The following is a 22,131-nucleotide window of genomic DNA, read 5'->3' as shown; positions in this document are numbered from 1 at the left end:
CATCTGCCTCCCATGAAGCCCCAGGGAACCTTGCATTCCTCCCAGGCTGGTTTCAGGGACTGCAATCAGTTTAGATAGTAATTTTAAAAAAGTTATTTTACCTCCATTAAAAACATATTTAAGCCAAAATCACATAATTTCAACAAATTTAAAATAAATTTTTCCTTCTACTATAAACTTAAAATTATTAATTATAAACAAAAAAAATCAAATACATGTTATCATAATATCCACAATAAAAAAATATAGCACCTAAATTTAAATAATGGTGTATTATATATTCTTATTTTTTATGTTTATAATTTTTTACATTTATATTTTTATGTAAGTATTGCATCATCATTATTTAGTTAGTAGAAGAATAAATTATTAAAAAATTCATAAAATTAATATTTATTTATTTAAAAATATAATTAATCATCTTGCTCAATTTACTATAATATTATTTAAAAATTAATAATTGTACACTATAGATATATTTTTAAAAATTAAATAAATATAAATATAAAAATATATAATTTAAACACCTCGTACAAGGAACGAATTTAAAATCCACTATAAAATTATTTTGAGCAACTCACAACACTTACTCTTTTTTTCTTTAAAAAAAAACTTACTTATGTTTGATTTAAAGGATGAAATCACATAATTTTTTTAAAATTAAAATATAAAAATTATAATTCCAATTTTTTTTCAATATTATTTCTTTTCTCTCAATCAAACACAAGATTCAGTTATCAAACACACCATTCAGCTGTTGTTAGATGACTCATGTGATTTGCTGAGCCACACATGTCTCCTTAAAAATACATGCCTGCTCTCGTGACTATATAAAAAATTGTTTCCCATTAAACAACTTTATTAAATTTATATAAGTTTGATTTAATGGTATTTTTTACTCTCAATTTTTTAATTTTTGATAAATTTTATTCTCAATAAATTAATTTGACCTATTTTACTTTTAACTTTAAGAAACTTATAAATTTTATTCTCTGTCATTCTACTTTTAACATAATTGTTCTTTTTATCTCAATTTTTTTTGGTATATTTTACTTCCATTTTTTATTTTTTTGGTATATTTTACTTCCAATTTTTTTTATTTTTTTGGTATATTTTACTTCCAATTTTTTATTTTTTTTGTAAATTTTATCCCAACCTTTTATTTTTTTTGGTAAATTTTATCTAATTTTTGTGTTTATTAATGAAAAACCATTAAAGTAAAATTCACAAGTTTCTTAAAAATTGAGGGTAAAATATATCAAATTAAAATTTTGAACTAAAATTAGCAAATATTAAAAAATTGAGAATAAAAAATGTATCTAACCCTATAAAATTTTAGCCATTAAAAAGAGGTTACTTGATTTTTAGCTGCTCTCTTATTTATTTAACAAGTACCGAACAAAACCAAAGAATTATCCTTATCCGTTGAACAATTTTATTCTTAATTTTCTCTTTAATTCTTAATATATATATATATATATATATATATATATTATTTTATAGTTTTATACGTTATAAATTTCATGATCCTTTTGGACATTGAACACAGCTATATGTGCATTTTGTGTTGATTCTTGATTATCTGTTAATTAGAGTAATCAAACAAGTAGTCTACTCTTTTTTAAATGATAAAAAGAGGTTTATTTAACTAAGTTGGTTAAGACGTTGAGATAACATGTAAGTATTATAAACTTCTTGATATATATTTAATATTTATGCATAAAAAATAAAAAAAGTGTCATATATGTATAAACCTTAGATATTGAACCAAGAAAGTTACTTCTACAGGAAATTATGACCCACCAAAAAAATTACCTCCAACAAATTAATAGAGTATATATATCTTTCAACTCTCTTTGTCAAAAGAGAGAAGAAAAGGAAGCACTTTTTTTATTTATTAAGATAAGATATTTTTAAACTGAAATGAACATTTTTTTTACAAGGAAATGAACATACATAACAGGACAATCATCATACTTAAATATAGAAAAATATTGATATCTTAAGTTTAAATTCTCTAAATAAGAGATTTATTTTAAATAGAAAAAAATGAAGAGTTATACTTATATTTTTAGATGAGAAAATCAAGAAAATAAATTTAGCTAACTTACAATTTATTATAAATGTGCGCTTAAACTTAATGCAATATCTACGGTTAATTAATTAATTGATAGCTATAACTATTTATTACTTAATAAATCAAGATCAAGAATTTAATTGAGAACAATAATTTTTTTTAAAATTTATATATTTTTTAAATTATCTTTATTATTAATACTCATATCTTTTTTAATTATTTGTCAATACATTCTGTCATCTTTAATGAGGACTATTTTTAGTCTAAAAATAACTAATATATATAAAATTATAAATTACGTTTTATAAAAAGAAACAAACATCATTTGAATCATAAGTCTTATAATTAAAAACGAGAGAATACTTTTTTTTTAAAAATTAAATCACTTACTTTTAAGGAGTTAAATACTAAAATCTTATAACTACAAATCTAATTAGAGTGAAGAATTATGCAAGTAATTAAACAATAAATGTGAAACTCATTAAAAAAATACATAAGCAATCGAGTTATTACTCATTATAATACGTGTTTGATTTATTTAATTAATACTTAAGCATAGGCTATTATCTTATTCCATTAGATAATCTTTTTTTGCATCTTAATTTTTATTATGATATATAGAAAAAATATCCCGCATATGCGAAGTACAAATCAATTTGAATCCAAAATTAAATTTTGGCTCACCAAAAATGACAACTTTAGGAAGAAAATCAGCCATTTCAAAATTACGATATATTTTTTCTATCAATATCTACAATTAATTGGGCAGATATCTTAGGATTTTCCTTACCAAAAGATAATGATAGAATATTAGCAACACAAACAGAAAAAAATGGAAAAGAAGGATAGAGAGAATTTTAAAACAAATTTAGAAATATTGGATTGAGAATTGATGCCAATTTTGAACTTAAGGATGAAAGCAAGAAATGAGTCGTGTTCATTATTAGCATTAAATTTTATACATAATTAGACACAAAGTGATACATCATTTTAATATGCATGCTTCATCGATTTCAATAAACTATATATCTTTTATATAAACATGACTGTACATGTATTTGTTTATTGCCCCCAACAAAAGAACAATACTATATTTGTAGAATAGGTAAATTATTAATCAACATTGATTAATTAGTGGAAGTGAATTATAATCTCAGAAAAAAAGCTTTAGGGTTATAATGACATGAGTTCGAATCTTGAAGTCATAAATTTAGGGAGAACTTTACTTAACTACTACCTTTAACTTTGTAGAAATATTCAGCCAAAAAAAAACTGATAAAAATTTAATTTTTACAAAACTTTTTTAAAGGTCAACCATAGTATAGTTGGGTCTGTTAGAACTTAATTAGGAGAATGTTGACATCATAAAGAAGGCAAGTGATATCAATTTTCAGAAAGTTGGTGGCCCTGATCTCAATTCCATATGTAGTCTAACGCGTATAGTAGTAAACCTCCAAAAAAGAAAAACAGCTCAAATCCTAAGTCATCTGTGTAAAAACAAATTAAAAAATTACTAAGTTAAGGAGATTTCATTTTAAATAAGTAGCAGATATTTATTTATAATTAGAACACCTGCATGATAGATATTATATTAAAATACTGATCTCTAGATTTCATTCTATTTATTGCATAGCATCTCAGCATGTATACTAACTTGTGACATGACCCTTGTGGGTTCATTTCATTGAGAGCTAGCATTCCCTTTCTGCACCAGCTAGTATATATAGGCGAGGGAGACACATGAGTGAGGCATAATTGAATTGATAGTTTGAGAGAGAGAAGAGAAAAAACCACATAGCTTAGGCCATTGACAGTGGAAGAGTCCATATATATATATATATATATATATATATATATATTATAACAAATAGGAAATAAATGGGTTGTGAACTGTGATAAGAGATTATTGTTATCATGGGGAAAGGAAGAGCACCATGCTGTGATAAGACTCAAGTGAAGAGAGGTCCTTGGAGCCCTGCAGAAGACCTTAAACTCATAGCCTTCATCCAGAAATATGGCCACGAAAACTGGCGTGCTCTCCCAAAACAAGCAGGTAATATTACATCCCTTGTCAGATGTGTGTGCGTGCGTGTATGTGTGTTGATTCTAAAAATGTCTTCTTGTCTTGGAATGGTAGTCTTTTAAGAAGAGACATTAGTTTCAAGTTTCAACCCCTTTTTGTGTTTGATCTCATTCATTTTGTATAACTTAAAGAATTGCAATTTTCATCTTTTCATTCTTTAATTTGCATTATTCTTTGTATAGCCATAGAAATTTTGCATCTGCATTATTGCTTCTATGGTAACTGCAGTTTGTGATAAATCCAGTTTCTGCATTTGCATTATTTCACCCACTGTTTGTCTCATTCAACGGTAATTTTCTGCTACCTGCTCTGTACAAATTAAATAAATTGATTAATTCATAATAGTAAAAAGAATAGTTTGGCAGAAATTGGTGGTGAAATTATTTGGTACACAATCTACAACCATTATAGTCCCAACTAATTTTCATGATACACAAATAAATATTTTTTTTCGTAAATTAAACAGTTAAATACATGTAACATAGATATCAATCGGTACTTTACACACGTAATGATTCAAAAGATTATCAAATAATTTCTGAAATCAGAAACATTTGACTTCCCTCTCGTTAGTAAGATATTCGAGACATTGGTCTCTTATCTGTAATTGTGGGCCCTCCTTTTACCTACAGTTTTAATGAAAATATGACACATTTTAAACAACTCAATTTTGATAATGCATGTCCACCAACCATTAATGAGGCTCAGCCATCATGATTTATATGCTATATATGTAAAATCACCATTATTACCTCACTTGAAACTCTGACATAAGGGTATTAGATTCCATGCCAGTTAAAATCTTTGATTCCTGTTCCTTAAAAGAAAGGTACTACGTTCCAAATTTGATGTTTCCTGCATTGGATTATCCCAGAAGTAGCCATTCAGGCTTTGGTGTCTATAATGATTTCACTTTGTTCATTGGTTTTAATTAGTCTCTGAAATAAGAGAAAGGGCAAATCAAAATAAAATTAAAAATAGACAAGTGGGCAAAGAGAAACCACATGACCAAAAACTGTAAAATTCAATAAGGAAATAAACAAGCACCACCTTCCTATACAATATACACTATATGTACAACAGCAATATAAATATTATTCAGTACCATTGTAATTTTATTTATGTTTGGAACTTGGAAGCATTCTTTATCTTAAAAGAATATTGGGTAAATAAAAGAGTACGCACTTTGCATACCTTCTAAACCAAGATGTCAGAAAATTGAAGTATTAATATGACTGTTAATACTAGTATAGATTTTATCAAACTTTTCTCTCCCTTACACTTAATATTTGCATGTTATTCAGGGCTTCTGCGATGTGGGAAAAGTTGTCGCTTGAGATGGATCAATTATCTCAGGCCTGATGTGAAGAGAGGCAATTTTACACTAGAGGAAGAGGAAAACATAATAAGGCTACACAAAGCCTTGGGAAACAAGTAAGTTTTTTATGTCTCAAATCATAAAGATAATTTTCTTGTAATGTTAATTTTGGCTTTGTTTTCTTGAATTGTGTCATGAATTTATCTAATCTTATGGTTTGTACACAAATTGGTTTCAGGTGGTCGAAGATTGCATCACGTTTGCCTGGTAGGACTGACAATGAGATCAAGAATGTGTGGAACACCCACTTGAAGAAAAGATTGGCTCCAAAAAAAGGTTCAGAATCAAGTGCTGATGAATCCAAGCCAGAATCATCAATCACTTCCGCCTCTTCCTCATCATCTGAATCGTTTTTCTCTTATGAGAGACCAAATTCACCAAAGACCACAACACCTTGTAACAATGATCAATTTAATGACCAAGCAGAGAAATTATCAATTGAAGATAAAATGGAGCAGGATTCAGAAAAACAAGTGTCCAATGAACTTGCTAACATCACTGAGGATCCAAAAGGGTCATCAGTTTCATTGTCTTCTGATGAGTCAAACATAGTAAACACAAGCCAGATTGTTGAACACAAACCAGAAGAAGAACAATTGGCCTCTCCATTACCCTACTTAGGACATTATGATGTTGGAAGCATGTTAGAAGAGGTGGATAAACCAAACCAACTGATTGAAATTCCATGGGAGCCAGATTATGATTTTTGGAAGTTGTTAGATGATGATAACAGCCTTGAATCTTTTCAATCAAATGAAGTCCAATTAGGTGAGTTCCCAGCCATCCAAAACATCATTCTTGGAGAAGAGAGTGTTCATGATGCTGAAGCCAAGAAGTGGTCCCAAGACTTTGAGAATGAGTTTGGAGTAGTTGGTGAGATGAAGGAGTCAAACAAGGATCATTTCCTACCAAAGAACTATGCAGTTGAGCCAGAAATGGACCACACTCAAGCATTTGATTTTGATGACATTGACATGGCAAGGCCAGAATCTGAATTAGACTTGGGTTATATCCAATTATGGTCCTCTTGGCCTCAAAATAATAATAATAATAATAATAATAGTCTTTAGTTTAATATACAAACCAGTAGTTGGGAAAAACAAGTCTCATTTGAAAATCATGAAAATTGTGATTTTATTTAGTAGGTATACTGACTAGTAAATTAATCAAGCAGATTAGGTCCGTTTGATGTATGATGGGTTTTATGTACTCCCCCCACAAAATCAAGTTGGAACAGGTTGTAGATTGAAGCACAAATATGCAGTGTAATGTATTGAATAAATTGTTGGTAAACAACAACTATCATACACGTTGAAAGTGGGTAGGTGATATTCTCAACATACTGCCACTAGTGTGACAGTTTTTCTTCATGTCCCCACACCTTTGAAGAATTGAAAACTGCAAGTATGATACTAGCTCTGTAGCAGGTATATAAGTTAGCCACAAATGCTGTATTTTACCAAGTCAATTTCCCATTGGTATCCAACTTTCAGTCAAGTGAACTCATTTTGAGGAAATAGCTTCTCTCGGTATACTTTCTTTTTATAAGATTCAAACTTGAAATTTTATTCTTATTTAAGGGTAATTAACTTCTTAAAAACCATTAATTTTTACTCAAGTTTATTTTTAGACCAAACATAGATGCAGCTCCATAAGTATTGTTGGTACTTTTTTCCAACCAGAATAGAAATTTTACCTCAATAATTCTTGTAATGAAGGATTTTATTAATAATGTAGATTGTCGAGATAAAACTCCAATTTTCTGATTGAAGAATAATGCAAACAACACGTATAGAATTGTGTTTAAGTTTTGTCCTTGATTTTTTTATAACAAAAAGTGATAGAATAATAAGACACTCTCAAAATTGTTCAATAGGAAGCTAATGATATGTCGAGATTATTAGGAGAGAGCCTGAGATATTATTAACATAAAACAAAACGTTATACAAGAAAGTCTAAATTGGATTAGTTGTTATAAACTTTTTTTTTATATGTTTTTTATTATAATGGATAAAAAAAATCCTAAAATATTATTGCACCGGCATAAACCACAAAAATTTCTATCCATTAATTTTTATTTATTTCAATTAAACATGTAAATGAGAAGCCAAATCACAAAATTATGAAAGAAAAAGGGGAAAATAGTCTAAGCCATAAATTGTAAGGAGAAAAAAGAAGTGAATTGGTGGATGTCATGCATAGGATCAAGTAATGATTGGGACAAGATCTTACCAAACAAGAGCTACCTAGTGGGTGTGGTCATCACTTGCTGCTTTCTCATTGAGTTCCTTACAATTAGTCTACCAAATGCCAATGGGGGATGTTGAATTCATTCATTCAGGTTGAGTATTGTAATCAATCATGAGGGTGAGCAGTGAACTTCAGTAAACAGTGAGATAAAAGAGGTGTTTGATTTGATTTGCCTTTACAAATCTTAGAAGTAAAGCGTTGATTTGATATCAAAGATAGATGTTGATTTGATCATCTAATTAAGCAATGGCCTATGATAGACTCTATTAGCATATTTCGTTGTTGTACCATATCCGGGAGTTACCACCGACGACGTTGACTGCATACACATGTTGACGTAGTAACGCATGGGAAATGGTTTATTTGGGATGCGGCTAAAGAATCAAACTTGTGTAGACTTGTAGTATCTTTTTATCCATGGAAAATTCTTGCTTATTTATGAGATCCTACCTGTATTACTGCATGTATTGACACCAAGAGTGAACACTACCCGAAATTTCAATCAAATAAAATTCACCAATTTGTAATCAGCTATTAATATTTAAAAATGCTTAAGAACATAAAATAATCGAATTAAATCATGCTGGTACATCAACCATAATAATTGTGAGGAAATGTGTTGTCAGGGACTCGGTGATGACAGGGCACATTTGGGCACAGATTGTAAGGTAAAGTGTGATAATATAAGATATATTGAAGAATACTATATCTCAGAAAATCTTATTCAACAATATATATATCATAAAAGCGAAGAATGAACCAAATCAACTTAAAACATAATTCAATAATTGACTCGTTAAACTTGATTCATGAATCAAATAAGTTAAATTTAAGTTTAAAGTTGAGTTCATTAAATACCTAAGTAGAACTTGAACTAACTGGATTCAATTGAATCATAAACTAGTTCGATATATAAATCTATCCATGAGGAATGCTAGCGACACTCTTTTTTGAATACTCTTGTTCAAAATTTATTAAAAATCACTAATTTTGATAGGTTGTGTTTCTCAATTACTGTTTTTTTTTCTCCTAATTTATATTAAATGAGAAATAAAATTTACAAAATTCGTTATTTTCAATAAATTCTAACACATTTTAAAGAGAGTATTCAAAAGAGAATGTTAAAGAAAGTGTCACTAGCATTCTTCATCTATCTATTTATATCTAGACCTATCTATATATAAATCTATGCATATATTAAATATTATATATTATTGAATTCTTATAATTTTTTAAGTTAATTTAATAGTAATTTTTGTATGAAATGAATAAATAAAAACAAGTACAATAGTTATAATTTTAAATTGAGTTGAGCTAACGAGTTGAATCAATTTTTGCACGAGTTTAAATTTAGTTAAGTTGAACTAAAAATAAAGGTTCATATCAAATTTAAATTGAACTTCAAGCTGAACTATTTATGTTGAATTGAGCTCGGCTCACTTCGACTCATCTTTAGCCCCGATACAATAGTATAAGATATTGTATTGTTAAAATATACTTGAAGTGTTATTTTTTAAAAATACTAACTTCTAGCTTTTTATATTTTCTTTAATTAAGGTACATATTTTACTTTTAATTAGAAATTTTTGTTGGGTATTCATAATTAATATTAAAATTATAATAGATTTATGTATAACAAATATGTAATGAGAAATTATATTCTAGTTAACTAAATATAACTATCAAAATTTAATTTTAATATTTTAAATGTATAGTTTATTAATTTTTAAAAATATATATTTTATTGACACACATTTGATTTATAAATTTAGAATATAAAAATTTAATATATTTTTTTGAAAAATAAATATTTAGATAATATTGATTTTTATAACATCAAATTTTACTGTCAACGTTATCTTTTTGAACCATATACTTGATTCATGCTTACCATTGGGCTGTTGATTCCTGCAATTATTGCTTCATGCGCTCCCTTCCATTCCAAAAAACCCAAATGAAATACAAATTTCCATTTTGAAATAAAATTTTCAAAATATAATAGGATACAAGAAGTTTTAGTCTTATCACTGTCAAGTAAACTCCTGATCGATCACTGTCACTTTGGGGTGTCAATTGTGGCTAGTCAGCCCTATTCAGACAATGAGACTTATGAGTTGTGCAAAAATAGATATTTATTTCTTACATTTTCAATATTAAATTCAGTATATTTTATTGTATTTTAAAAAATCCATTTTAAAATATAAATTTACTATTTGGGTTGGCTAGTTGGCCCATTTTTTTTACTCATTAATACTATTAAAGCCATTAATGTTCAATAAAAATAATTGATGCCAACTGAAATATATCTCTTATGAATTAAACCTCGAATAAACTAGAATCCTCTCTGTTGGTAATTATTGATGAAATATTTTAAAAAAAATTGTCGGGAAGATTTAGATACAGATAAATAAATAAATAAAAACTGGGTCTTTAACATGCACAAAGAGAGAGATCGAAAAGGCAATGATATTATTAATTCTAAAATTAATCCATTTTGGACTTTGATTATATATGAATTTGATTAGTTTACGAGTTTAATTCTTATAGTTTTAACTACTTACGTCCAATTAGTCAAATTCTGTTCAAAACATTAAGCACTAAATACGTGGACTAACCTCTTTTACTATATCTAACCCCATTAATATTTCGATCGTCCAATCAGCCAAATGTTAATATTTTACTGTCAGTGACAACTGTTAATATATTTTAACATTTTAAAAAATAATAAGTAAATTTAATGACTGATCATTAGTGAGTAACAAACAAATAGAGGATAATATCATGGACAATATATATTTATTATATATTAACAAATCAAGTTCAATTATTTGAACAATGATTCCTTCTAGGAACGCATACGGCTTTTTGCTATGTCTAACATGTATATCTTTTTATTTTTATTTTTTATTGATGTACATAACAGAGGTATATCTGATCAAATAGAACTAATAAAGTTCTTGTTGATAATAATGCACGATGAGAATAATGCACCTTAATAACCTTATCACTATATGCCAATGGCTCCAACATGAAGATGATGGGGTTGTGCTCTTTAATTTGAGCCAAAATCCAACGCTTCACTTTCACTGGCTAATAAAACTGAACGAAATGGCAATGCAAAAGTGCAACTAGAAACCACTACCATAAACAAAATTGCAAGGTACCAAGAAGAATAATACGTGGCCATTATGACCTTTCTTAGTTCTTGCTAGAAATCCAAGAATTTATTTAGTTGTTATAATCTTGACAGATGGCGCATACTTCGTCTATGTTGCTATTTATCAAGTATTCCGGCGATTGATTGTAGTAAATTTAGCTATCGTTAACTTTTGAATGATCCCACTTTAGAATTTAATTTTACTTAATAAGTTGGTTTGATTTTATGAGAAGTGTCATGATACATTCATTCCAACACATCTTTTTATTTGTTAAAATTTGGTGAAATTTATAAAAATCATGAGTAAGATTTGTTAGATTAGAAGTGAAAGCGTATGGAATTTCGTAATTTTAATAAATTTTAATTAATAATATAATAGAGTATGTTCAATAAAATATATTAGAAAGTGTAATACTAATATTTTATGTCCCAAATAAATCTCGTGAATTGGTATATATGAATCAAAGTCATACCTCTTAATTTTATATATATTTGATTTGATGGACTAATAATATCCATGCAACAAAAAACTCATACATCATCGAGATGAACCTATGATAGTATGGATTTCTTTTACTTTTTTTTTTTTTTTTTGTATATAGTAGGAAATGAAAGAACACATTTCCACAAGCTAAACATTTTATGCAACTTGACCAAGACTAGCCAAGTTTTGAAACTCACAGCCACTTTACATAACCAAAACTAGCCTCAAATGTATATCCTGTTGGGAATCAAATTTGGTATGGTATACCAAACTGTACAAAACAATGAGATATCTGACTGCTGCCAGAAGGAACATACATACTCACTCTTAAGAAGACACAGGTAGTGAGCAATTGACTCGAACCTGACCTTGAAGTCCAGTTAGAACATCAAGGTTAGACATTTTCAACATGACCCTAGCAAAGTCCATTCGAAAGGTTGATCCATCATCTGAAGCATAAGCAGAGACCAATCTGGCGGTTTTCTGCTCGGCCATCAGCTGCTGATCCGCGAAAAGAAGCCCTCTTCCTCTTAGCAGGCTCTGGTAGTAGTGAGTGTCAAATGATGCTCCTGATGACACTGAAGATGACAGTGCCTGCATGTATGACATCCCCATTTTGGAGTGGAAATCACTGCTCACTGGCTTTGAGATCGTAAACTCGTCTATGCTGGTGCTGCTGTTCTTGCTGTCTGGGCAGTTTAGCCTCATCTGGCGAAGGAAATCGAGGGGGATGCTGGGGTCTGGTTGTCCTGTGCCTTGAAAGTTGTACAGCCTTTGCTGAATGAAGTCGCAGCCGATTTTGCCAATGTTGTGTCCTCCTGCACATCATCAACAGACAAACCAATGCACCTTGTTAGTCAGATTCTATTCATGGATGACGCTGAAAACCAATAAAAACCAGAAAACAACGATAACAACAACAAAAGTGTTAATCCACTAGGTCAGATTGGCTACATAAATCGTGCAATGTCGTCTGGTTTGGTTAAAGACTCTATGGATCACATGACAATAAGTGTTGGCTTTACTTACTTTTTGATCCTACTAATCATAGGTTTTCATTTGGTATCCTAATAATATTTAGAGTGACCAAAATGCAAGCAAGACACACACTTAGTGGACAAAATAAACAAAAAACTAATAGTGAGACTGCCAAACTATATAAAGAAAGAAACAAAAAAAAATGATGAGAACTAGATTACAACTTATTAAGAATGGGGACCGAAAATTACATATATTTAGACTGATACAAGAAATGTAGAGTAAGTACCAAGAAGGCTGACTGTTTCTCTTGCATTGAATCCTCTGAGATTGAAGAGATTTAGTGTGCGTGTAACGTTATCATCAGGTCTGGGAATCTGATCAGTTGCTTCCTCAAAAAATGATTGATGGCTATCCCTTCTTCCTGTTAAAACTGGATAGAAAGGTCCACCAGCCTGCCATGGAGATCCACAAAACATATCATAGGTACAATGATGCTGAACTTCTAAGAAGTGTAATATAACAGCAAAAGTAGATATTCTTGAAAACTTTGCTACCTCAAATCATAATATCAATATGTCAAGTTCAAGGAAAAATTATGCACTTGCTTATCTTATCAAGGACATGCATGAATAATATATAGACACATGATTGAACAAGGACAAAAGTAACATAAAGAGAGACGAAACAAATGAGTCAAGACAAACTTGCAACAAACCAACAAGCAGTTGCTGGAAAGAGAATCAGAACAAAGTTGAATTCAAATGATTTAGTAAACTTGTTTCTAACTGGCTTTCCCCGTGAAATATTCATGTGAGAATGATAGCATGAAAATGAACTAGGCATCACTACTTGGCTAGTAAAAGATGGTATTTCAGTTTTAAAAAAAAAACAAATGAAGCAATAAACCAGTCCAGAAATATTATCAAAACATCATTATTGTTTTACTTTTTGTTATATTATTTTGATGGCTAATAAGTTTCAGGACAGAGAAACAGGACCAAGCCATGTAGCATTTACAGGTTCCAAACTTGCAATTGAAGTCAAAATGCATCAGAATTCAGATCTTCAATTTAACACCCAAACTCTCCATCTGCCATCCTTACTACAATCAGAACAACAAATCCTAAACTATCAACGTAAACTGAAACTCAAGATACAGTATAGTCCCAATCCAAGTCAATTGGAAACAAAGAAATATGTACCAGAAGAATGGAATCTCTTGCTGCAAGAGCAAGTATGTCAGCACAAGACACAATCCCGGGACATGCTTGTTCCACCTCTTCTTTTATCAGCTCAATTTTGTCAAAACCTCTCAATGTCTGATTTGGCACAGCCTGCTTCTCCACCGAACGGTTTCTATCACCATTGTTCTCATCCAACAGCAAAGAAGCATCACACCCCTGATTCAGCAACACCCCAAATGCAACAAAAAGTATATTAAGAGATTGTTTACATGCATAAAAAACAATTTAATTAAAATGTAATTCAATCATAAATTAACATGAACCGTAAGATTATTAACCTTCTTAATAATTACTTTAAAATTCATATCAGTCGTAATTTCTAATTAATTGACGGTATAAGGGTTTCTACACATAAAAATTAAACTCTATAAAGAAAAAGTGAAAATCAACGATCTACATAATAGCACAAGATCATGATCAATATTCAGGATATTCATTATTCATTATTCAAAGCACAAACAGCATAGTCAGAAGAAGGAATCAAGAAAATCTTAAGGGAAAAAAAGCAAGTAATCAAGAAACACACATTTGAATAAACACAACAAATACTCCAAATTCATGGTCTTGGACGCAAGAAAGGGAAAAACAAAAGACGCCCCATTTCGGTTTCAACACAAAGCACAAAACTTTATAAAAACAAAAAAAAACAAAAAAAGCAACCCCACAAAAAAAAAAGAAGGACCTCGATGAAGCAATCGTGGAAGAAGAGACGAAGCAGAGCAGGTGCAACGTCCCTGTGGTCGAAGTATATGCGAGTGAGCGCCGAACGAACAACACCCTCCGCTTGGGGACACGTGTCCCTATAGAAATCGTATTCGAGATTGGACCCATCACGTATCCTTTGGTTGAAAGGGAAAGAGACAGCATAGAAGCCAAATCCATTTGCAAGCTTCAAAGAAAAGGTAGAAGAATCGGAGAAAGAAGAAGTGGTTTGGGTTTGGGTTTCGCCTCGAGGGCTTCTGAGAGAGAGGAGCACGGGGACGACGAGTGCCGCCACGATCCAGAGGTTGATGATGCAGCTTCGCATTTTGGTTGGTTTCTTCAGAATCTTTGGTGCAGAGAAGAGAGGGAAAAGACGCGGGAAGGAAGGAAGGAAGTTATGTTAGTTGCTGATTGGTTGTTGTGAAGTGATGTGTTATAAGCCGAGAGGGGCATTGGGTTTAAGTATTTGGTCTGTGTTGGGCTTTGACCCTTTGTTCCGAAGGGGCTACTATTGGCTTCTATCAATATTGTTATTGGCCCCTATCATTGTGCGAAAATACCTTTCTGTCCTCAACTTCAAATTTCTCCACCCCTTCCTCTTCCTTCTTCCCCGCTCTCCCCACCTTCTGTCCCCCATCTCCCAGCCTTCCCTTCCCTTCTCTTCCCATTCTCCTTCCCTTTCGAACCAATTTCTTCTCCTCAACCAATACTTCTCCTTGCCCCACCCGTCTCTCTCTCCTTCCCAACTCGCGTCTGAGGTGGGTTTTTTTCCTCTATTTCTTGTTCAACAGAATTACAATCCAATTATTTATTTTTTTTCCACAAAAAACAACGGAGTTGTAATTTTGTTGTGTTATTGAAAATATAAGACAATAAAATCACGATTTTGTTGCGTTTATATGTATCAGGGGAGACTACTCTTGTCAAGTAATGCAAATTGGATTTTGTTGATTTTTTTTTCTAAATTGCCACTGAAATAATAGTTACTAATTGTAATTGTTATTGCAGAGTCGATTTCAGATGACGTTGGGAGCTATGTAGAGCTTGCTAGACCTCAGAGTTGTGCTAGAGGGCACAAATAATCATTAGGTTATACAACAAGCTTTGCAATTGTTGGAGGAGGACTTAGTAGCTTGGTGGAACTCAGACACATAGAGACGCAAGAAGAGGCCTGACAAGGATAAAGGCGGTTGATTTTTTGTATTATTATCTTTTGATGTAGTATGCACAATTTTTGTTGTTTTGACATACTTTTTTTAGTTTATATTGTTGTTGAATTACTTCTTTTTTCGTGTACATCAATTCTTTAAACAACATACACCTAGTAACAACAATGATCTCTTCAATTGATCCATATAACAAACACCAACAACTAAAGAAACACTAATAATACAAATTTTTCTTTAAAAAAGTAGTTATAAAGTAAAAACATGACTGCACATATTTATCACGTATCAGAGCAATGATCTCATTAGCAAATCTTGCTTTCCTTGGTTTGTGTAGCACGACAAGGTTTTATCCGAAGATCGTTCAAAAGTTGCATTTAACTTAATCAGACCTTTGCTACTAAATTTCAAAAAAATGAAAAATATTTTTCTCACATCATCGTCGAGTTTAAGCTTCATGCACTCATATTCAACACAACCATCACCAACATAAACAGGTTGATGATAAAAAAGATCAACTAAAATTATACAACCTCTAATGACATCCATAATTGTTTTCTTAAAGTATCAAACGACATGTTTTCACTTATTGTGACGACTTTAGAATCACTAGAACATTCAATAATATCTCTTCAAATGATGAAATTATGTCACCATTGCAATACACAACAACAAATACATTTTCCATGTTTTAAACAATATGGTGAATATCAAGCAAATGTGTTGAGTTGCATCAAACCCAACTGTTGTTTATATTAGATGATATGTTATTCTCTCATGAGTCATACCAATGGTTGAGATTGTCCCAACAATATAAACGGTTTAGATTTTGTCTATATTTAATACAATTGATATGTGTATCAGAAAAAACAATATTAAGTCAATACGTCTAAAAAGCAATGTTCAATCAATAAATGCAATGTTCAATCAATAAAAAACACCAAATATATTTTTTCAATTTTTTGAAAAGCAGTACAATGCCATAATGGAACGATTCTGTTGTGTTGTGGAAAAAAATAATGAAATCTCGATTTTGTTGTGATGAGGGAATACAAAATTGGTTAAGCAACAAAATCATGTTTCTATTGTACATTTTATTCAATAAAATCATGACTCTGCGAGAAGGAAAATTTTGGAACAAAAATGGGGATCAACCCCTTGAGAGGGACCAATAACAACTCCCTTGTTCAGATGAGGGGTTTCATGGGCCTAGTAATGATGTTGTTTAGGATCATTTGCAAAGGTGGAATGAATTTAATAATAAAAATTAAAAATAATTTATTCATAAAATAATAATAAATAAAAAAATTTAATACAACACGGATTATTAAACTAGTTTATATTAACAATTGTATTTGAAAATCATCTTTGGAACATCAAAAGTCAAGGTGAAATATTACCTCACTATCTCAATGTTCATGGACCACATCTATTTTCTTGATCTAGTAATGTCCATCTCCCGCTTCTAAATGCCAATAGTCATTTTTATGTACCAAAATTGGCAGCACCATTAGCAACCAATGATAGCTATTGAGTGCAAGCTTAACTACTTCTATTTGAGATCACTTTAATTGATCCCTCTTCTTAAACTTGGCATGTCACAATACCAAAGCAAAGCAGAGACAGCGGACATTGTTTTGAAACAGATGCACGAATATGAAAGTTCATATATTATGTGGATAGTCAAGAGCTGTCATTACTGTTCCTGAAAAATTGCAACAGTTATCAGGAAATTTAAAGAAAATTGCTATTCAAGATTTCAAGTTTAGCATCCAAGATTTCAAGTTTAGAGTCCGTTTGTACTACTATCTCATTAGAAACGAGTTATGGCCAAAGCAAAATTTGTTTGGTTTGGAAATCATGCAAAACTTCGTTTCACACAAAAAAACAAGGGCTTAGAAGGGATGGCTCATGACTGATTAACTTTTCCATAGTGAAAGGCCAAAAGCACCTAATGGCTGTTGTAGAAATTCACAAAAGCAATTAAATATACAATGCAATTGTTATTCTATACGTCATAAACATCACAGCCAGCAGACCACAGAGGGGATGTTTTCAAAGGGGTTGAAGAATTTACACATACGTCTAATCTACTTTGAAATTTAACTTCACTTGTTTTTAACAAGGCAGGGAGAGGAAAACACACCCCCATTTCTACACACTGTTTATGCCTAGGCTCAATCCTATTCTCTAGGCTAAATGAGAAATACTGTGGGAATTCTTTCAGCTCCTTCAGATCTCTCCCCATCTCCACCACAAAGTAACTGTATTTAGGCTCCAAGTTATTTTTAATACTATAACAAAACAGCTGAGGAAATCTTCGGAACATTGAAGTTGCATCACGGCGAGAAAACCCGATATTCTCAAAGTAATCAATCCTGGGCATGAACTTTTCTTCAACACTACATGATAGCAAGTCAGTGTGCTTGTTTACCTCTTCTATGCCAATACTTTGGAGGAAGTATAGGGTAGGACGAAGTCGCTTACTAACACTGCAGACAAGCAACCTGGGACGGCGATTTATTACCCGCTTAATATGCGAGCCAGGCACATGAACCTCGCGATGAAGGAAGGTGAAGACAGGTATGAGGTCTGAGACTTGGGTGGTCAGAATATCAGGGCACATGCCAACCATACGCCGAAACTCAATTGCGGTGAAATCCAAGGAGGTAATGTATTCCACGGTGGATTTTATGTCAGCAAGAGAAGTTGTGATCACTGTTGGATGGTTTTCAATAAGCGAGAAAGAGTCAATACCGATTGATTCCAGATACAGGAGTTTCTTTTGGAAACCGGTATCATCGGGAGGGATAGTTTGCTTTGGACATCTCCACTTTATAACCTGTAGTACAGCAGAAGCACATGAATTTTCAAGATGATGATATTATTCATTAATCAACAATTTGATATGCAAGCTAATAGTCCATTCTCTAACTGAAGATGAAATTAATGTGCATGTACAGAAGACAAAAAGACCAAAAAAAGTGTACCATACAGACACCCAATGAAAAAACAGCACATGTCAAAATTTGTTTCTCCATTCAAATGAATCTCACTATAACTATATGAAAGATAGGATGGAAATATTATGCATATTAGAGGTTAAACCAGGGGTAAGTTTTCCCAAATTCAACACTATGATAGTAGTATCACTAAACATTGATCAAGATTATGATTTGCAAATATCGATAGGATGTTCTATGAATGCAAAATTAGACAACCAATTCCCTAATTGAACCATTGATCAAGATTTTTATTCCCCTATAAATTTTTAGTCTTAATGCTAAAGCTACATTTATTTCCTATCCTCAATTCCATCAGTAAATTCCACTTTCTATAACAATCTTTGCAAAGTCTTTTAAAGGCAATCGAAAGTAGAAAAGAAAAACAAGTTGAACAAAACAGTGCACATAAAAAACCATCCCCCATTCTAAGGAGAATTGTGGCAGTTAAACTCAGTTTTAAATCGTATACTTGTACGAGTTTATGTTTTTTCCTATCAACCAGAATGCTTGTAAACTTGCTTGGCTGCAAACTCAGATGAACTTGGAAGAACTCATAAACTTGCGAGTTCAGGGGCAAGTTCACAAGTTCATAGCAATGCAGCAAAACATCACTCAACCCCACCAAACAACTGTGTTTAAGTGTAGCTTCCTTTTTGATTTGTTCTAAAACCTAAGTCACTCTAAAGTCAAAATCCACGACATCCATTGTGACCTGCAATTGCATTCAAGTGTTGCCCAGCCCATCAACCATTCTTCCAATGAATGACCTTGGCCACCATCAACCACCTTGCAGCACCAAACATTCTTCTTTAACCGGCAACCAACCATGACCGAGATCTATAACACCCTCACTTTACAAAAAGACAACCATCTGTGACACCCACATCTGCAAAGCCCACAACAGGAAGCCAGCAACCTATGAAAGGACCCAGCCAGCCACAAACAGAAGCCAGCAACTGGCAAAAGAACCAACCGCACCCTTCCAACCTGCATGTAAATGAAAGCTAGAGGAGGTGTGCCTTGAAACCCATGACTGCCTTCATACATTATTAAAACTGAAATCTGTATGTCCAAACCAAAAGGCCAGCAACCCTCTTCTCTGTTATTATATTTTGTCTGTGAATTAATAATTAGTTTTTGTTATTTTTTATTATTAAAAGTAGAATGTTTTGGACGGAAATTTGAGAACTTCATAACTTAGATCATTGAGAATGTCTGTACTATCATAATTTGTTAGTAAGGTATGCTTTATTATGAAGTTGAAATGCTAGTTTTTGTATTATTTTAAAGTATTATATTTGATTTGTATACTATGATTATGTATTTTTAATATTATTTCAGTAAAGGGTAAAACCCTTTTGAATTTACAAGTTGAGTTTACCAACCCTCTACGAGTTAACATAAACTCTTGAGTCTTGAGTTTGACCACTGTGGCTAAGAGTACCATGTAGAAAACTAAGAGCTTGATTGTATTAGATGCTGTTCGATTTGAACAGAGATTGAGCAAAAAAGGATGAATAAACTTCCTATAAACAATATCCAAAAGCATGAAAGGTAAATTGGAATTCCAACTTTTCCCCATTTTGCTAGTTAAAATCTTAACCAAACACGCCATGACACAATACCAATTCAGTGAATTCACAAAAGACCGTAGGTACCATGTATCCTGAAGGGAAAGAATTGTCAAGCATATTAAAATGAGAAGGTCTTCAACAACAACTATCAAATGCACACAAAATAGACAACACTCAGTACTTCACGTCTTTTGAAGTAACAAGCAACACTGTTGTCCAAAATATAGCCAATAACCATGTAAAAACTTCAACTAAATTTTCAATCGAAACACAGCTAAATCCTAGATATTACAGAACTTTCCCTCAGCTGAATACTATTCTGAACTTCATATAACATTACCAGCAATTTCTACTTTGGTATCACACCTTGAGAAAGTAAAAGGCAACAAAAGTTTGCACAAACAAAAAACCCCAATTAAAACAAAAATCATATCCATTGAATTCATTCATCAGTAAAGGGCATCACCCAAATTTAAAAAAACCTCCCAACCATACCAAGGACAACCGGCAAGTTCATTGCACAAATAAGCATAGACCCAGAAAGAAAAAAATAAAACTTGAGCATCATTGAGCATAGACCCAGCAACAAAAATCAAAACTTGAGTCTTGTCGGTACAATTTGGCAACTCCTAATAAACCCAGAAAAAAAAGAAGAAAACTTTGTAGCATTGGGAGAACAGGGTGAGGCAGAAACACTCACAGTGGCCCTGACAAAGAATTTGGGTCTTCTGCAATGGAAGGAGGGGATGGAAGTGGGGACCCTTGAATGGAAGGGCTTGCAGAGGCCAGTGAAGGATTTGGGAATGGTTGGAGATGGAGAGAGAGAGTGGTGTTCAGTTGAAAACATGGGGTTAGGGGTGAAGAGAGTGGTGGCAGAGGCCATTTGGGGTCTCTAAATGGATAATGGGAGAAAGAGAAACAAGGAAGAACAAGAGTTGTGTTGTGGTGTGGTATGGCTATGAACAACTCTGAGTAGTGGTGAAAATAATAGAGCAATAGGATCGATGGCGTGTGCTTCCAATTGGAGAAATGGTGGATGAGAAGATAGAGAGAAATCTTGCGTGTAACCCTCTTGTGGGTCCTATCTTTTCTGTAAACTTCTACATCCATACATTTGGAAAAATCATTGTCTTACACAAACGACATGTTCTTCACCATTTTTTTTTATTAAGTGTTCTTCAACATTTTTAGTCTTTACTGTATCAATTTCATTATTTTTTTTAATATTGAACAAAGGATAAAAATTTCATTTAGTGTATTATATATTTTTCATTTTTCTATTTTGATTTTTATGTTTTAAAAGTCTTATTTTTTTAGTAAACGATGAAGTGATGTTAATTTTATTATTATTTTATTATATTTTTTGTGGTTTAAAATTATTAATAATTGTTTGTTTAAAACATTTAATAGGTATTAAATAATTTAATTAAATTTCAGATATTATAATTTCTGATGTTTTTAACAGCGAGAATAGAAATTATTTTCGATAGCTGTTAAATGTTTCAAACTAGCCATTTCTGACAAATTTCTAATTGTTTTGAACTGTAAAAAACTAAATTGCCAGAAAACATACTAAATAATAATAAATTGAACATTTCATTGTCATTTAATGGACACAAAGACTATTTTGGGTTCATATATAAACGTAAATATTAAAATGAGACTTTTAAAACATTAAGGATGAAAATAGGAAAATGACAAAACATAAGGAATTAAAATAGTACTTTAAAGTTGAAGCATAATGACAAGTTTTAAATGGTTTTAGTCTTGTATATGTGGCTAATTTAAGTTTTACAAATGTTTTTGCTCACAGATTTAATTATTTTTTTGGATGTTTTTATTAGTGATATCATATGTCTATCCAAAGTTAAGTCTAGAGATTGGGGGTGTCAAAGTTGAGGGGGTGGAACAACTGAACGGGCTAGCAAAGTTTTTAAGGAAACATTACGAGAAATGACAAAGACAACAAATGTGTCTTGAAAGCATGCAATTCAGGAAAATATATGATGATGACAACAAGAGTCTAATTG

At 31.5% G+C, this 22,131-nt stretch overlaps 3 protein-coding genes across 3 annotated transcripts; 1 reads left to right on the top strand and 2 right to left on the bottom strand.

The window, feature by feature from the left end:
- The first annotated feature begins 3,762 nt into the window (after positions 1–3,762).
- LOC100805511 (transcription factor MYB63) lies at positions 3,763–7,046 on the top strand. The gene is made up of 3 exons (XM_003532882.5): positions 3,763–4,130; positions 5,465–5,594; positions 5,717–7,046. The coding sequence occupies exons 1-3, from the start codon at positions 3,992–3,994 to the stop codon at positions 6,606–6,608; spliced, it is 1,161 nt and encodes a 386-aa protein (XP_003532930.1). The 5' UTR covers positions 3,763–3,991; the 3' UTR covers positions 6,609–7,046.
- Positions 7,047–11,396: 4,350 nt separating this feature from the next.
- LOC100804973 (putative Peroxidase 48) lies at positions 11,397–15,031 on the bottom strand. Its single transcript, XM_003532881.5, has 4 exons — positions 14,337–15,031; positions 13,613–13,810; positions 12,697–12,862; positions 11,397–12,247 (listed from the first exon to the last, which is right to left on the bottom strand). The coding sequence occupies exons 1-4, from the start codon at positions 14,679–14,681 to the stop codon at positions 11,757–11,759; spliced, it is 1,200 nt and encodes a 399-aa protein (XP_003532929.1). The 5' UTR covers positions 14,682–15,031; the 3' UTR covers positions 11,397–11,756.
- A 1,815-nt stretch (positions 15,032–16,846) lies between these two features.
- Positions 16,847–21,134, bottom strand: LOC100804440 (transcription termination factor MTEF1, chloroplastic). Its single transcript, XM_014779035.3, has 2 exons — positions 20,802–21,134; positions 16,847–18,364 (listed from the first exon to the last, which is right to left on the bottom strand). Exons 1-2 carry the CDS (start codon positions 20,982–20,984, stop codon positions 17,531–17,533), a joined length of 1,017 nt encoding a protein of 338 aa, XP_014634521.1. The 5' UTR covers positions 20,985–21,134; the 3' UTR covers positions 16,847–17,530.
- Between the last annotated feature and the right edge of the window lie 997 nt (positions 21,135–22,131).

The sequence above is a fragment of the Glycine max genome, chromosome 8, assembly GCF_000004515.6.
Source record: "Glycine max cultivar Williams 82 chromosome 8, Glycine_max_v4.0, whole genome shotgun sequence".
Classification (NCBI taxonomy): domain Eukaryota; kingdom Viridiplantae; phylum Streptophyta; class Magnoliopsida; order Fabales; family Fabaceae; genus Glycine; species Glycine max.
The sequence above is the reverse complement of the archived record's forward strand: the minus strand, read 5'-3'. Positions and strand labels throughout refer to the sequence as shown.

Coding starts and splice junctions, on each gene's coding strand:
- LOC100805511 (XM_003532882.5), top strand. CDS start 3,992: ATGGGGAAAGGAAGAGCACCATGCTGTGATAAGACTCAAGTGAAGAGA. Junction 4,131..5,464: donor TGCTCTCCCAAAACAAGCAG/GTAATATTACAT, acceptor CATGTTATTCAG/GGCTTCTGCGATGTGGGAAA. Junction 5,595..5,716: donor CACAAAGCCTTGGGAAACAA/GTAAGTTTTTTA, acceptor AATTGGTTTCAG/GTGGTCGAAGATTGCATCAC.
- LOC100804973 (XM_003532881.5), bottom strand. CDS start 14,681: ATGCGAAGCTGCATCATCAACCTCTGGATCGTGGCGGCACTCGTCGTC. Junction 12,863..13,612: donor CAAGAGATTCCATTCTTCTG/GTACATATTTCT, acceptor TCTCCATGGCAG/GCTGGTGGACCTTTCTATCC. Junction 12,248..12,696: donor AGAAACAGTCAGCCTTCTTG/GTACTTACTCTA, acceptor GATGATGTGCAG/GAGGACACAACATTGGCAAA.
- LOC100804440 (XM_014779035.3), bottom strand. CDS start 20,984: ATGGCCTCTGCCACCACTCTCTTCACCCCTAACCCCATGTTTTCAACT. Junction 18,365..20,801: donor AATTCTTTGTCAGGGCCACT/GTGAGTGTTTCT, acceptor GCTGTACTACAG/GTTATAAAGTGGAGATGTCC.